The sequence below is a fragment of the Argentina silus genome (genome assembly GCF_951799395.1).
Source record: "Argentina silus genome assembly, chromosome: 9".
Lineage (NCBI taxonomy): Eukaryota > Metazoa > Chordata > Actinopteri > Argentiniformes > Argentinidae > Argentina > Argentina silus.
The window spans coordinates 10,719,166-10,732,736 of NC_139663.1; the positions used below are offsets into that span (position 1 = coordinate 10,719,166).

At 44.5% G+C, this 13,571-nt stretch overlaps 3 protein-coding genes across 3 annotated transcripts in view; 2 read left to right on the plus strand and 1 right to left on the minus strand.

Annotated features, from left to right (window-relative positions):
- Window positions 1–1,004, plus strand: part of kcnh6a (potassium voltage-gated channel, subfamily H (eag-related), member 6a) — a gene marked incomplete at both ends in the record, with an annotated part of 19,227 nt that extends 18,223 nt beyond the window's left edge. Inside the window, 3 exons of the mRNA XM_083677673.1 lie at window positions 1–122; window positions 314–524; window positions 705–1,004. The exon at window positions 1–122 is cut by the window's left edge and continues 62 nt beyond it. Of these exons, the coding sequence (XP_083533799.1) occupies window positions 1–122; window positions 314–524; window positions 705–1,004 (633 nt within the window). The remainder of the gene's footprint in view (window positions 123–313; window positions 525–704) is intronic.
- Window positions 1,005–3,623: 2,619 nt separating this feature from the next.
- dcaf7 (ddb1 and cul4 associated factor 7) lies at window positions 3,624–7,541 on the minus strand. Its single transcript, XM_083677715.1, has 7 exons — window positions 6,983–7,541; window positions 6,472–6,630; window positions 5,947–6,058; window positions 5,685–5,803; window positions 5,313–5,522; window positions 5,040–5,157; window positions 3,624–4,880 (listed from the first exon to the last, which is right to left on the minus strand). Exons 1-7 carry the CDS (start codon window positions 7,118–7,120, stop codon window positions 4,708–4,710), a joined length of 1,029 nt encoding a protein of 342 aa, XP_083533841.1. The 5' UTR covers window positions 7,121–7,541; the 3' UTR covers window positions 3,624–4,707.
- Window positions 7,542–8,161: 620 nt separating this feature from the next.
- Window positions 8,162–13,445, plus strand: ccdc47 (coiled-coil domain containing 47). Its single transcript, XM_083677700.1, has 13 exons — window positions 8,162–8,253; window positions 9,415–9,712; window positions 9,954–10,055; window positions 10,273–10,447; window positions 10,649–10,770; window positions 10,988–11,053; window positions 11,161–11,262; window positions 11,368–11,478; window positions 11,762–11,847; window positions 12,002–12,060; window positions 12,191–12,300; window positions 12,499–12,666; window positions 12,783–13,445. The coding sequence occupies exons 2-13, from the start codon at window positions 9,422–9,424 to the stop codon at window positions 12,861–12,863; spliced, it is 1,473 nt and encodes a 490-aa protein (XP_083533826.1). The 5' UTR covers window positions 8,162–8,253; window positions 9,415–9,421; the 3' UTR covers window positions 12,864–13,445.
- Window positions 13,446–13,571: the final 126 nt, after the last annotated feature.

A 13,571-nucleotide genomic window follows, 5' to 3' on the forward strand; every position in this document is an offset into this window, starting at 1 on the left:
TTCTCAGAGAGCCAGCGGCGATCCTCCTCAGTGAGGGCCACCTACCATCATCCCCCCTGCACAGAGGACAGGCCCAGTGAGCTGGAGTCCAGACTGGAGCTGCTTCAGTCCCAGCTCAACAGGTAGGGGTGTGTGTGTGTGTGTGTGTGTGTGTGTGTGTGTGTGTGTGTGTGTGTGTGTGTGTGTGTGTGTGTGTGTGTGTGTGTGTGTGTGTGTGTGTGTGTGTGTGTGTGTGTGGCAAGAAGATGGATCCATGCTCTTCATTTACGGTCTCCCTCCCTCCTTCCATCCTTCTTATGACGACCCTGAACAGACTGGAGACTCGGATGACAGCAGACATCAATGTGATCCTGCAGCTGCTCCAGAGGCAGATGGCCCCGGTGCCCCCTGCCTACAGCGCTGTGTCCCACAGCCAACACCCACCACCCCACCCCACAACCCTGTATGGCTCAGGAGCCCCCATCGTCCACAGTTCACCCACCGTCCCGCAAGTGCAGGTTGACAACACGCCTTCACCCCTGCAGGTGAGTAGTGGTGTTGTAGATGCATTTCACCTGATTGAGATTCAACATTACAGGCTTGTCAAAATGTCATTTAACACTGGACTGAGATGAAGGAAGTACTGTAGGTATAGGAGGGATACACTGAGTTGATGACTTTGTATGTATTCTACTCAACCTCTACACTCCCCTCCCACTTTGCAGAGCCCAGACTCCGACTTCAAGCACAAGTCCAAGGACTCCCTGTCCAGTGGGATCCATCTCACCGTGGCCTCTGATGACACCATGTCCATGTCCCCTGAGACGGAGCCCCCTCCGGTGCCTTCTGTGGACCCCCTGGGTCCCTCACCGGGGTCCCCCCAGTTCTCTTGTTCTGCCCTGGGGCCCCCTGGACTGCTGTGTGGCAGCCTGCGCTTCCCTTCCCTGCCTGAAAACCTGGAGACCTCCTCGGAGGGGCAGGAGATCCAGAGGCACGTCTCCGACCCCGTCCTCCCAGGCAGCTAAGACCCCATGAGCCCAGACCTGTTCACCCCCCACCCCAGCCCATCATCCGCCTGCAACGTTACAGGAGGGCAGCCATAAACCACCCTAATCCTTCCTCACTCCCCTCCCCTTGTCGAACCCCTGACCCTGACCTGTAAGATGCTGCTGATGAACGTGGGCTGCCTTCCACGTAGCTGAAGGGGAGGTTCCATCGAAGAATGGAGAGCCTCTTCTTTCTCAGACTCACAGAGCCTGAGCTGAGGCACCTTCGGTTCCGTTCTACAACCTCTCCTCACTCTCAGGGCCCTATGCAGTGATGAGGGGAACCCTGGCCCTCTCAGGGGGCTTGGCCTCTGGGGGCCCCCGGCACTGTCTCTGGAGAACTGATCCGAAACTGGGCTGACTAGAAGCACACATACTGTACACACACGACATATGAACACTCAGTCATAACAATCCCAAATCCCTTTTTCGCCTGGATCTCAATGCTGTAGCAATCCCATTCTGATCTTCCTTTATATAAAATGATAAGGTAAGATGAGATGACAATGCCATGTTCCCTGTTCCTTGTTGAGAGAATTAATGACTACTCCTTGCATCCTCCCTCCTCACTTTCTTCTTAAAAATGCATTGGAGGAGAATATCTAAGTTCTTGGATCTTCTTCTCCAATGTGTTTTGAGATGAAAGCAAGGAGGAAGGATGGGAGAAGGAATGGAGGAGAGACTATTGGGACACCCCTAAGTGTCTGTTTGTTCATATTGTTGAGTTATAGCACATTCAGGCTCAGTCCTATTTTTAAGTGGAACTGAAGTGTGTTTTCTTAACATTACTTCAAAATGATACAATATAATGAGTCCATAAGGACACTGTCAAATCGAATAGTTTTGAATGCACAAAATGAAACATCTCACACTATCACCATTTTGGTGTAACTACAAGATATCAAGAGAAGAATACAGTAAATACCATGGCACACTGTGGATGACTCGAGGTGGTGCAACTTTGTGGCTGTTGACAAAACATTGCAGCAGTGGACATTTATTTGTGCACTATGATTTTCCTCTGTCTCATAGTCAACAAATAATTTAATTGAATTCAATGCCATATTTGTGAAAATGAAGTTACATGTTTCAGTAATTGTATAATTTTAGATATTCCTATGGTTCATGACAATTAATTGGCAAGTGAAAAAACAAGCAAAGCAGAAAGAATTGTTCTTATTACCCTTACTGATAAATAGTAGCACTTGTGAGATGATAGACATCTTTGATTTTGAGCGGCCATTATTGCTTTGCCTGGTTCGTTATGTTTGTATCTGTCATATAGATCTTTGTGTGCCTGTACTGTTTCACAAAATGATAGTGGTTACACCAAGGATGTGTCATCTGCTTTTCAGGTGTGTGTGTGTGTGTGTGTGTGTGTGTGTGTGTGTGTGTGTGTGTGTGTGTGTGTGTGTGTGTGTGTGTGTGTGTGTGTGCGTGTGAGTGTGCGTGCGTGCGTGCGTGCATGCATGTGTGTGTATGTGTGTGAACGTGCGAGTGCATGTGTGTGCATGCTTGCAATGTTTGTTGACTATGTTTAACAAAGTGACATAGTTACATATTTAACGTCACCCTTAGAAAAATGTACCTAAAATGTGTTTGATAAATACTCAAGGTGCCAATGTTATAGTGGATGCTTGATGTCCACCTGAGTGGAACATGATGTGGATGGCTACTGTCAATCAATTATTGGCACAGGGATGCTGTCATCCTCTCCAGTGTCAAAAGGTTTCTGACAGTTTCAACAGGCAGGTGAATGTAACTCCTTTTTTTAAGCCTGTATTGCTCTGTAAAGGTTTCTTGAAGCACAAAATCATAATTCTTATTTATCTTTTTTAGATTAAAGATTATTTATAACACATAATACAGAAAAAGTAACTGTCAATTGGGTATTCATTTTTGGGTGATCGCTTGGATTCAGGTGGTTTTCATTTGTTCAGGGCTACCTTACCAGTACAACGTCATGCTCACACTGAGGTGGTCGTATGGTCATATAGTTGGAAATTATGATAATTCTAATTTACAAGACTTCTTTTATCACGTTTTAGGTACTCACAGAACTTATCAAACACATTGTTGTGGCCCTGTACACAATACACCTAAATTCAGTTGTCAGTCCTCTTTTCAGTGCTTAATCCTGTCAAATTCACACACAGTCCTGTTATGAACAAGAGTGACAACCAAACTTATAAGTCCTGAAAAAAGCAGGAACTGACTACCGAAGCTGACTGCAGTTACTATGCAACTGACCATGAGCACCAATGAACTCGTAGTAGTGTAGAGGCTATCTGTACAGTGATTTGTGACACCCACAGAACATCCTGTTTATCATATACAGGCAGCGTTCTCTCCCCTCACTTAATCATTTCGGTCAAGCCAAAAGTTGGTAGTGTTTATGTGGCCTTAAAGGTCTTAAAGGAGTCTGGAATGTTGCATCCCCTCCACTTGTCTTGAATAAAAAAAGGACAGATACATGTCTCAGTAATTAAATTAGAAGATAACTTCATTGACCAAAAGAAACAGAAATGTTTCTTTCCTTTCTGCTTAACCCCCCCCCCCCCCCCCCACCCCGAGACACATATTCACACACATGGAGGGTTGAGTACAGGGATTATACAAACTTTATGAAAAAAGCTACTACATAAACATTTGCCTTATTAATATCTTGCTTCACATATTTATATGTATTTACATTTCCCCTACTACAAACATGCTACAAGGGGATTGACCTTTGAGTTAAGAGAACAATAAAAATGTGGAGAGTATTGCAGACAAGAAAAAAAAATACAAAGGTTTCACTCTCCTTCAATACTAGGCTAAGTAAACATCTTTATATCAAATAGTCCTGCCTCCACGGAGTCCAAGCACAACTCAAAATGAGGAAAACATGGTGAAGCTGGGGGAGAACTTGACCGTGGTTTTGGTGGGTTCTGGTCAAGTCCAAAATGGCAGCCCTAGGAGCAGACCAATCAAGGCTCCAAACTCTCTCAATACTGTGAAACTATGAACAATGAAGATTAAAGTGTTGAATAATAATTCTCAAGTTACTTCACTGCTCTCACTATGCGTCAGATTACACAGATCACACAAACCACTGACAGCATTCTTGAACCTTAGAAGGCCTCAGTAAAATCATGGGACTGTTCAGAGTGAATCCCAGATGTCCCTAGATTACATGCTGTGTCTCATGACAGTGAGAGAAGTATTATTCTTAATCCTTATGTCTATTATTCTTAATCCATAACATCTTCATTACCACATTAAACACCCTATCGCGTCACGCCCCAAAAATACCTTCATATTAATCTCAGATAGTTGGGTTTAAAAATGGACAGACTTAGAACCAGACTTCAGCATGAACTGCGTATTTCCATTTCAAGATGAATTGATTTTGACCATCAAGGACCCCATCAAAGCACTAATGCATTTTTGAGCTGAACAGACACTGATTACTACCTTATATGCAAATCAATAAATAACACACAGCATAATATACTGCTATTGACAGAGGGTTTGAGTCATATCAAAAACAGAGTCAAACCACAATATTGCAGAGTAGCGCACAAGACACTCCAAGAGTCAAAGAGTTCACTCTCTCATTAAAAAAAAAAGTCAAAGTTCTGACTACAAGCACACTTCCTCTTCATCTGATCTTTCTGTCCTGTCACGGTGAGAGAGTTCTTCAGACACGCAGGATCTCCAGGCAGTTGTTGTAGCAGATGGCGATCCAGTCAGGCTGAGTGGAGGCCCACTGGACGTTGTTGATCTCCCCCTCAGCCGTGTAGGCCAGGATGGGGTCCTCGATGGCTCGAGGCATCTGCTGAATGTCCCATATGAGGGCCTGGTGGTCGTCCGCTGGAGAAGGAAGAAAGACAAGCCATTATTTATTTATTTATCCTTTATTTATACAGGGGAGATCTTACTGAGAAGAATAACAACAAGACCATTAGGAGTGATCAGACTCTTAGTGGGGGGTTTGAGGCGGGGGTGACCCATGAGCTAGCTGGGCCTTACCTGCAGTGCAGATGTGACAGGAGGAGTGGGGGGCCCAGGCGATGCCGTTGACGCAGGCACGATGGTTGTTGAGCCGGGCCACTGGCGTGCAAGGAACACGCACGTCCAGTATCACCACCTGACACACACACACGAGAAAATATGAGGGGGGAGAGGGAAAGAGGAGGAAGAGAGAGGAGGAATACTGATCGACAATGGAGAGGGAGAGCAATGAAGTACTGAGAGAAAGAGAGAGGGAATGACACAAAGGAGGAGGGAGTGTAATAGACTGACCTCCATGCCATCCATGGCCATGGTGGCCAGGTAGTTGGGGTCCTGTTTGTTCCAGCAGAGGCGGAGTAGGGGGTGGTGCTGAGGGTCTTCGTAGATGATGGTGCTGTGTTCCAGGTGCCGGAGGTCAAACATGCGGACTGAACCATCTGCTCCAACTGACGCAAACATGTCCCGGCCACCGCCTGCACGGCTGAAGGCGATGTCATACACCTAAAGACACAGCAATGAACATCAACATTCCGGACAACATTCCCGCAGACACAAAGCAGTCAGAAAATCTGATGATTATGTTCTCACACATGCAGACTCCCACTTCCCTCAATCTCACTCTCGATCGCACTCTCTCTCTCTCTCTCTCACACTCGCACACACCTCTTTGTCGTGAGCGATGAGCTGGGTCTTGACGTGGCCTGACACCAGGTTGACCCGTCCCAATACCTGCCCAGTCTCCAAACCCCAGATAGTGCAGGTGGTGTCAATGCTGGAGGTGCCTGTAGAGCAGACCCATGGATCACAACCAAGACCAACCACAGATAAAACATTGATAGCACATACTTGTGATCACATACTGTGGGGATGCACAGATAGTAATTCAACTTAGTTTTTTACCAATTCAAAAGCTGCCATCTCTTACCCAGTAGATTGGGATCTACTTCGTTCCAGTCGAAGGAGGTTAGTGGGGCGCAGAAGTCAGAGTTCTTATTGTTATTCAGCAAGCATTCCAGGCGTGTCTCTGTGTCACTGACCTGGAGGGGTTAGATTTAACAGGTGCATATTTAGATGCTAACTCTAACCCTTTCCATCATAACTATAACATAATGTCATTATTGATAATTGACTAATTATCTTATGTTGTTGTTGTTGTTGTATATAGCTATTCTGTCTATAGCTGTTTTGTACTCTGTCATGTGTTTTATGGTCTATGTGGACCCCAGGAAGTGTAGTGGCTGCATATGCAGCAGCTAATGAGGATCCTGATAAACAAATATTATAGCACTGTTGTCTGCTTTACAAGGCTAACATTCTATTTGAAATTGAAAGAGCCTCTTTCAGAATGGGCTTGAGGGGAATTCCAGAGGTAAGAGGAATGAAGTACATGAAAGAGGATGGAGGCCAGGGAGTGTGTTAATAATTTGTGACATGATTCTGTGCAGCATACCCTCCAAATACGCAGGTAGTCCCCACTGGTGGCAAGCAGGTCTGGGTAAACCCCCTTGGTATCTGGGATCCACATAATCTTGGTGGTAGGGTAAGGATGGTCAAACGTATTCCTGCAGATAAACTCTGAACTTTCCTCCTCCAGACCAACTATCTGCACCTGTTCAAAAAAACAAACGAACAATATCATATCAGAGACTGTAAAATAATACATTTAAAAAACGTGTTATATGGACCATGACATCATTCAGTATCGTCATATGACTTCTGTACAGGACAGATATTCATATGTATCATTCTGTGCATTCATCTTCAATCTGTCTTGAGTTAGACATTTTAAATGAAGTCTGTTCTAGATAATCCATGGAAACAGCATTGTGGATTAAATGTGGTTCCCTTTAAGCAGGAACTAAGTAGAGCTGCTGCTAGTCCTAAATGATTTAATCGCAAATTCACAATACAGACCTTCATAGAAGACAACTGGTGTTCATACACACATGGTTCACACTCACCTTATTATTGTATTCTTCAACGAAACTTCCAAGCGCCAGGCGAAAGCGCTTGTCCGGACGGACGCTCCAGTTCATCGCATACACCGTCCATGGCGCCTCGTATTTGTAGATCTCTTTTCGCTTGCCGTGGAGCGACATGGCTAACTCTCTGCTTGACTGCAATCCAAGCTAATTAATTTTTTGTATTCTTAAAAAAATAAATACAATTGCCCAAATAAATATTTGGTCTGAGCAAAACCAATGCCCGTCAAATAACCATATGCAATTTCGCAAATCTATCCCGAGTGAAGATTTGAGCAGTTCAGATGACAAAGACTGTCATTGCTTTCGAATGCTAGCTATAAGCTATGTTTACTAGCTAGCTACTGTACTAGCTAGAATAGTACGATCAGACAAAGAAACATACATCTGCATAATAGACACAATCGTTAGCTGTTCAACAAACTACCTATGAGTCTATGTCATAGTTGGCGGACTTCAATGATCCGGGCGAGTCTGGTTTTCAGATGGGGGGGGTGGGGGTGTTCCAGTTCCGAGCTCAGTCGAGTCACACACAGGCACTTGACTCTCAACATGTTCGCTAGTCACAAAATGATCTCGTCTCCTCCCCTAATAAAATGTCGGTGGTTATGCTAGCTAGCTTGCTAGCCAGATAAGTAGACGCTAGAAAATACTTGCTAGCCAAATAAATAAAATATTTGACAATAATCAATTAACTCAATTAAGTTGCTAATTTTCTTAATTCTCAAAAAACTTTGACATTTGACATTTGTCCTGGGCACTGCAACTGCCCCTTGTTTGTTAGGTCATAGGTCATTAATAGTCCAAATGAAAACATGCTATCATCAACGTTGCAGTCACACAAAGTGAAGATAACATCAAACTTCTCATTACATTGTCTGCTTATATTGTCTGATAAATGTCTAAAATGTAAATGTAAATGTAAATGCGTATTATATTTTTTACATACATTTGTTACAGGCGCCTTACAGTAACCTACAGCATAATATTTGTGTATGCAAAGGAAAATAAATATGAGATATAGACAGACTGTTGATTGAATTCATTAGAGTGGGACATTTTTATTGTGCAATTTATTTTGCAATATCAACTAATAGGGAACTGCAACCATACGTCAGACGGAGATTCGTGCCACAAAGACTTCTGGGTAGAATTCGCTGTCAAGCTTCCACGGGTGTGTGCCGAACAGTTCAGCTAGCCTACTACGACTGTCTACGTTTCCCGGAGTATCACATTTTAGCGTTCCAGAGGTATTTACAGAGCTACATGTTTCGTTCTAGTTAAGTTTTATTCACCTGGATAGATCGTCGATTTGTCTAATTAATATATTGTTGTCCATCTCTTTTGAGGCACCAACTTGGGAGCACAGTCAGCAGGGACGCTAGCTACGCAAAGCAAGCAGGCAGGCTAGAGAGTGTTGGGGGATGGGACAAGTGGCCTCTGTAGCTAGGTAGCTTACCGACTGTCACTGTCAGTCTGGACTGGCAATGTTTATTTATATTGCTTTTTTTGTGTAGTTAGGCCAAAATGGACATTTTACATATCAGGATTTGCTGAAATGTCATATCATTTTTGCAAGAACCAGCTATCTGCTGTACTGGAAACGGTGATGCAACTGAACTGGCTAGTTCTAGCTAGCAATAATGTTAAGCAAGAGATTTGTCTCTTGTTGAGCTGCTTGCTATCTAGCTAATGGCTTAATCTGGTGGAGTTAGTCTGTCTAGGGAAGGGTCTTACGGTAATGATGATGTGTCAGATCGGTAGGACAAGCCAATATAGTTAAAAAGAAATGATCTAGCTACGCAGGAAGCCAGTTTGAACAGTAACTTTTTCTGTTGAGGAATTCAAACAAACCCATAAATATACCTTGCTACTTTAAGGTAATGACTGTTATCTTAGCTCATTCTGTCACATGGATCCTTACTAAATGCAGTCTTAAAACAAAAGCTAGTTCTAGTTATTATATAGAATGATGTAGGAATTGTGACTCTTAAACTGTTACTATTGACAAGTGAGGGTCAGGCCAGAGCCAGCATAGTCAAGAGGATAAAATTGATTGACAGAACTGATGTGCTGCTCTGAACTTGGGCATTCAAGACTGCACATCTTTAGGTCTGTCTACAGACATACATTCCCAAAGAGTGAAATTCTCTTTTTGTGGCTATCTATTCCATGGGATGACGAAGTGAACAGAAGGCCATTTTTACATGTTTCGCTTGGGCTTATGAAGAAAAATGAGTTATCCGAGAAATCATGTGTTTCTCATGGAGGCAAAATCCCTGACATTTCTATGTGGCACCATTTGTACTGGTTTGACCTTCTTTGTCACCTTCAAATCCACCTTTGATTATACATTTACCTCTCCCCCCATCTCACCTGTCCCTCTCTCTACTGCCCCCTTGCTGGTGTAGCTCAACCATGCGGAGTGTGTACCTCCTGCTGTTACCTGCACTGTTCCTGCTCCTGGCACTGCCCGTCTCCAGGGGGCGCTATAATGACGACTTCGATGATGGGGAGGACATAGCCGACTTTGATGACAACGACTTTGCTGAATTTGAGGATGTGAGCGAAGACACTGGGGCTGAGGCAGAAACTGCCCCTCCGCCACGGGCTGCCCCCTCTTCTCAGCCTGCTGAGGAAGAGGACGAAGATGAGGCCACAGTTGAGCTGGAGGATGGACAGGATGGCTTTGAAGACTCTGAGACACAGGTGAGGCGCTGCAGTGGCCTGCCAGAAGGCTCACACTACATCTGAGCAGCTCTTACTACACTCCCCTCTGATGGCAGACTCCATACACAGTCATTGGGCTGGTTTCCCGGACACAGATGAAGCCTTCTCCTAGAATACTAGTGTGATTTAGACCAGGACTTGACTTAATCTGTCTGTAATCTGCCTGCAACAGAACTAATCCACTTCTACCACAACCCCTACCCCTCTTGTATTGCTGTAGGATCAAGATATTTACAGCAAGTATGACCAAGAGGAGTTTGAAGGCATTGAGGGCATGGAGAAGACCAGCCCCTCCTTCAAGGACCCCCTCATCATCCATACGGTGAGCTAATTATTCATTTATTGTTTAACGGTTATGGAGCAATGATGAGAAATCTCTCTGTCTTGCAAACCGCAAAATGTAGGTCTAACTGTTGCACACTTCTTAAAAATGAGGGCGAACATCAAGCTACATTGTGGTATGGTCGATAAAGGCTGTGGTTGTCATGGTGATGCTGATGATGTTTGTCTGCCCCCCACCCCCCCCCCCCCCCCCTCAGGTGCCCGCCCATTTGCAGAATAGCTGGGAGAGCTACTACATGGAGATCCTGATGGTGACAGGCCTGCTGGCTTACATCATGAACTACATGATTGGCAAGAACAAGAACAGCCGCCTGGCTCAGGCCTGGTTCAATTCACACAGAGAGCTCCTTGAGAGCAACTTTGCGCTAGTTGGTGAGTTGTTTGTGCTCTTGTTTGCCCTGCCTTATCATATGAGTCCTGCTTTTGATGTTTCTCTGTGTAAGGGTCTGCCAGGTTAATGTATGGGATTTACATCAACAAAAAAGATTATGGTTACCTTTTTAAATTATTATCCTAAGTGTAAAATAATAATGCAGCTGCCTCTTATGAATGTGGCATCGTGTGTGTCAACAGGTGATGATGGCACCAGTAAAGAGGCGGTGAGCACTGGGAAGCTGAACCAGGAAAATGAACACATCTATAACCTGTGGTGCTCTGGTCGGGTGTGCTGTGAGGGCATGCTCATCCAGCTCAAGGTAGTGTGTGTGTGTACGTGTGTGTGTGTGTACGTGTGTGTGTGTGTACGTGTGTGTGTGTGTACGTGTGTGTGTGTGTACGTGTGTGTGTACGTGTGTATGTACGTGTGTGTGTGTGTGTACGTGTGTGTACGTGTGTGTGTGTACGTGTGTACGTGTGTGTGTGTGTGTACGTGTACGTGTACGCACTGTGACAGTTTTCTCTGGTCTGTTACAGTTCCTGAAGAGGCAGGACCTGCTCAATGTACTGGCCAGGATGATGAGGCCAGCCTGTGATCAAGTGGTAGGTACCAACGACACATTAGAAGTCACTGTTACATTTCTAAAGATAAAAGCTCTATTGTTTTCCATTGCCTAACCTTCTGTCCGTCTCTGTTTATTTCTCTGTAGCAAATCAAAGTGACTCTGAATGATGAGGACATGGATTCGTTTGTGTTTGCTGTGGGCACCCGGAAGGCCATGGCTAAGATGCAGAAGGACATGCAGGACTTGGTGAGGGCAAACACTGAACATGCTCAGTCCTTCAGCCATCCAGAACATTGACCGTGTATGGTTCTGATTGTGTATGTATTTACACATCTTTCTGTCTGTCCACAGAGTGAGTTCTGCAGTGACAAGCCCAAATCTGGGGCTAAGTATGGCCTCCCTGAGCTTCTGTCCATCCTTACAGAGATGGGCGAGGTCACAGATGGCGTGATGGACAGCAAGGTGAGAAGAAGACCTCCTACTCAAACCAGTGACGACCTTACGAGACGACCTTATAACCTTAGAGCGTTATACAAAGACCAAAGAGGGTTATGACAAGAATGTGTTGGCCATGATGTGACGTACTAAATGTTGTGTTTGCAGTGGCATATGGCATGCATTGAGTGTTTTGAGGAAGAGATTAAATATTTGTTATCTTTAGATTTTATAGAGATTTATTTCTATCATTTGGTTTATTTATCATACCTCATGTTTCTCTTTCTGGCTATCTTTCTCTGCCTTTCAGATGGTACATTACATCACCAACAATGCTGACAAGATCGAGTCCATCCATTTTTCGGACCAATTTTCTGGTCCAAAAGTTATGCAGGAGTAAGTGTTCCTCTGAGCATGTCAGTCTTTCCACCAATGTATTGTCAATACAATGTCAATGTCATTGTCATTTTACACACCTATGGTCTTGTGTTAACCCCACTGTCTCTTTGTTTTGTTGATTTAACACTTTCTTCTTTACTCTGTGTTTCAGGGAGGGTCAGCCCTTAAAGCTGCCTGAGACCAAGAAAACGCTGCTGTTTACATTTAATGGTAAGCAGTATGTCTCTGCTATGAATGCTTTCTACTTAGCATACAGAACAAACCATATGTATGACACCACATTCATTCGGACAGAATTCAATGTTTAACAATAATTAATTTCCTGTGTGTGGGTGTGCAGTGCCTGGCATGGGCAACACGTCTCCCAAAGACATGGATGCTCTGCTACCCCTTATGAACATGGTGATCTACAGCATCGACAAAGTCAAGAAGCTCCGCCTCAACAGGGAGGTGAGCATTACAGTACACCCACTAACACACCCCCAGCTCCACTTTGGCTCTGCCTGTTATTCTGCAGTGTCACTCTTCACCCTCTGTCTGTAGATGTCTCTTTCTTTCTTTTTTTCCCCCACCACACCTCCTTCCCTCATGTACAGTACTCAGCTTGCTCACAGTCTGTCGTTCTCTCTCTCTCTCTTTCTTTTCCAGGGAAAGCAGAAGGCTGATAAGAACCGTGCCCGTGTTGAGGAGAACTTCCTGAAGCAGACCCATGCTCAGCGTCAGGAGGCTGCCCAGACCAGGCGGGAGGAGAAGAAGAGGGCTGAGAAGGAGAGGATCATGAGCGAGGAGGACCCAGAGAGACAGCGCCGCCTGGAGGTCAGCTCCACAGCCTCCGCAGCTAAAAACTTGAAAACACAACACTACAAAACACAATGTCCAGCTGGCTCCATAACACTTCTGTCTTTCCGTCCTTTCTCTCACTTTTCTTTCAGGAGGCTGCCCAGCGCCGCGATCAGAAGAAGATTGAGAAAAAGCAGATGAAGATGAAGCAAATCAAAGTCAAAGCCATGTGAGGACAGACAGACAGAGACAGGGATACAAGCACACACACATACAGTGCTCAGCTCAGACGGTTGCTACAGCTTCCACCCAGCTCTCTCACTTCAGCCCCCAGTTCTGGCACATGCACACACCAACAGACATTCCCCCTTCATGGGTGTGTCAAGCATCGTTGTTTCTGTTCTCATGGAAACAGCTGCTAGTGACAAGCCAGAAGGACTGAAGATGTTTTCCATATCAAATCTCTCGCCACGACGACTCGGGACAGGTTTTGTTTTTTTCTATTCTATTTTTTTTTTTCCAGAAGTTCTTCATAGCTCTGTTTCAAAGCAATGTGGCTCAGTGAGCTTTTTAATCAAGTGTACAGGGATGGTGTGAACCTTAGGGTGATAATAAACTGCTCATATTTTAAAAGGAATAAAGGCATGCAAGGCTTTTGTTTCATGAGAACACTTATTTAACACTGTTGGTGATGCAAACTATTGAAGACATTTTTATTTATATCTACGGTGACTGGTTTAAGTTACCGGTTCCTCACAAGCTATGTCTGTCTCTGAATTTCTGAGCAAACATAATAAAATGCACTGGAAACTATTGACCGATTGATCCTCATTCATTCCTTTTTTCTTCATGAATGTTGTAAGCAATTTTGTGTTGAGTGATATTGTCTCCCCAGCTTTGGGTGGGTGGCTGTAAGGGGACCAATGAGAAGTAGGACTTGT

What these genes read in the sequence shown, in the direction of transcription:
- ccdc47 (XM_083677700.1), top strand. Translation starts at nt 9,422, where the DNA reads ATGCGGAGTGTGTACCTCCTGCTGTTACCTGCACTGTTCCTGCTCCTG. An exon ending in GCTGCTGTTTACATTTAATG is followed by an intron (nt 12,061 to 12,190) that starts GTAAGCAGTATG and finishes GTGGGTGTGCAG; the next exon opens with TGCCTGGCATGGGCAACACG. An exon ending in AGAGACAGCGCCGCCTGGAG is followed by an intron (nt 12,667 to 12,782) that starts GTCAGCTCCACA and finishes CTTTTCTTTCAG; the next exon opens with GAGGCTGCCCAGCGCCGCGA.
- dcaf7 (XM_083677715.1), bottom strand. Translation starts at nt 7,120, where the DNA reads ATGTCGCTCCACGGCAAGCGAAAAGAGATCTACAAATACGAGGCGCCA. An exon ending in TCATCGCTCACGACAAAGAG is followed by an intron (nt 5,523 to 5,684) that starts GTGTGTGCGAGT and finishes CTGTGTCTTTAG; the next exon opens with GTGTATGACATCGCCTTCAG. An exon ending in CTGTCACATCTGCACTGCAG is followed by an intron (nt 4,881 to 5,039) that starts GTAAGGCCCAGC and finishes TTCCTTCTCCAG; the next exon opens with CGGACGACCACCAGGCCCTC.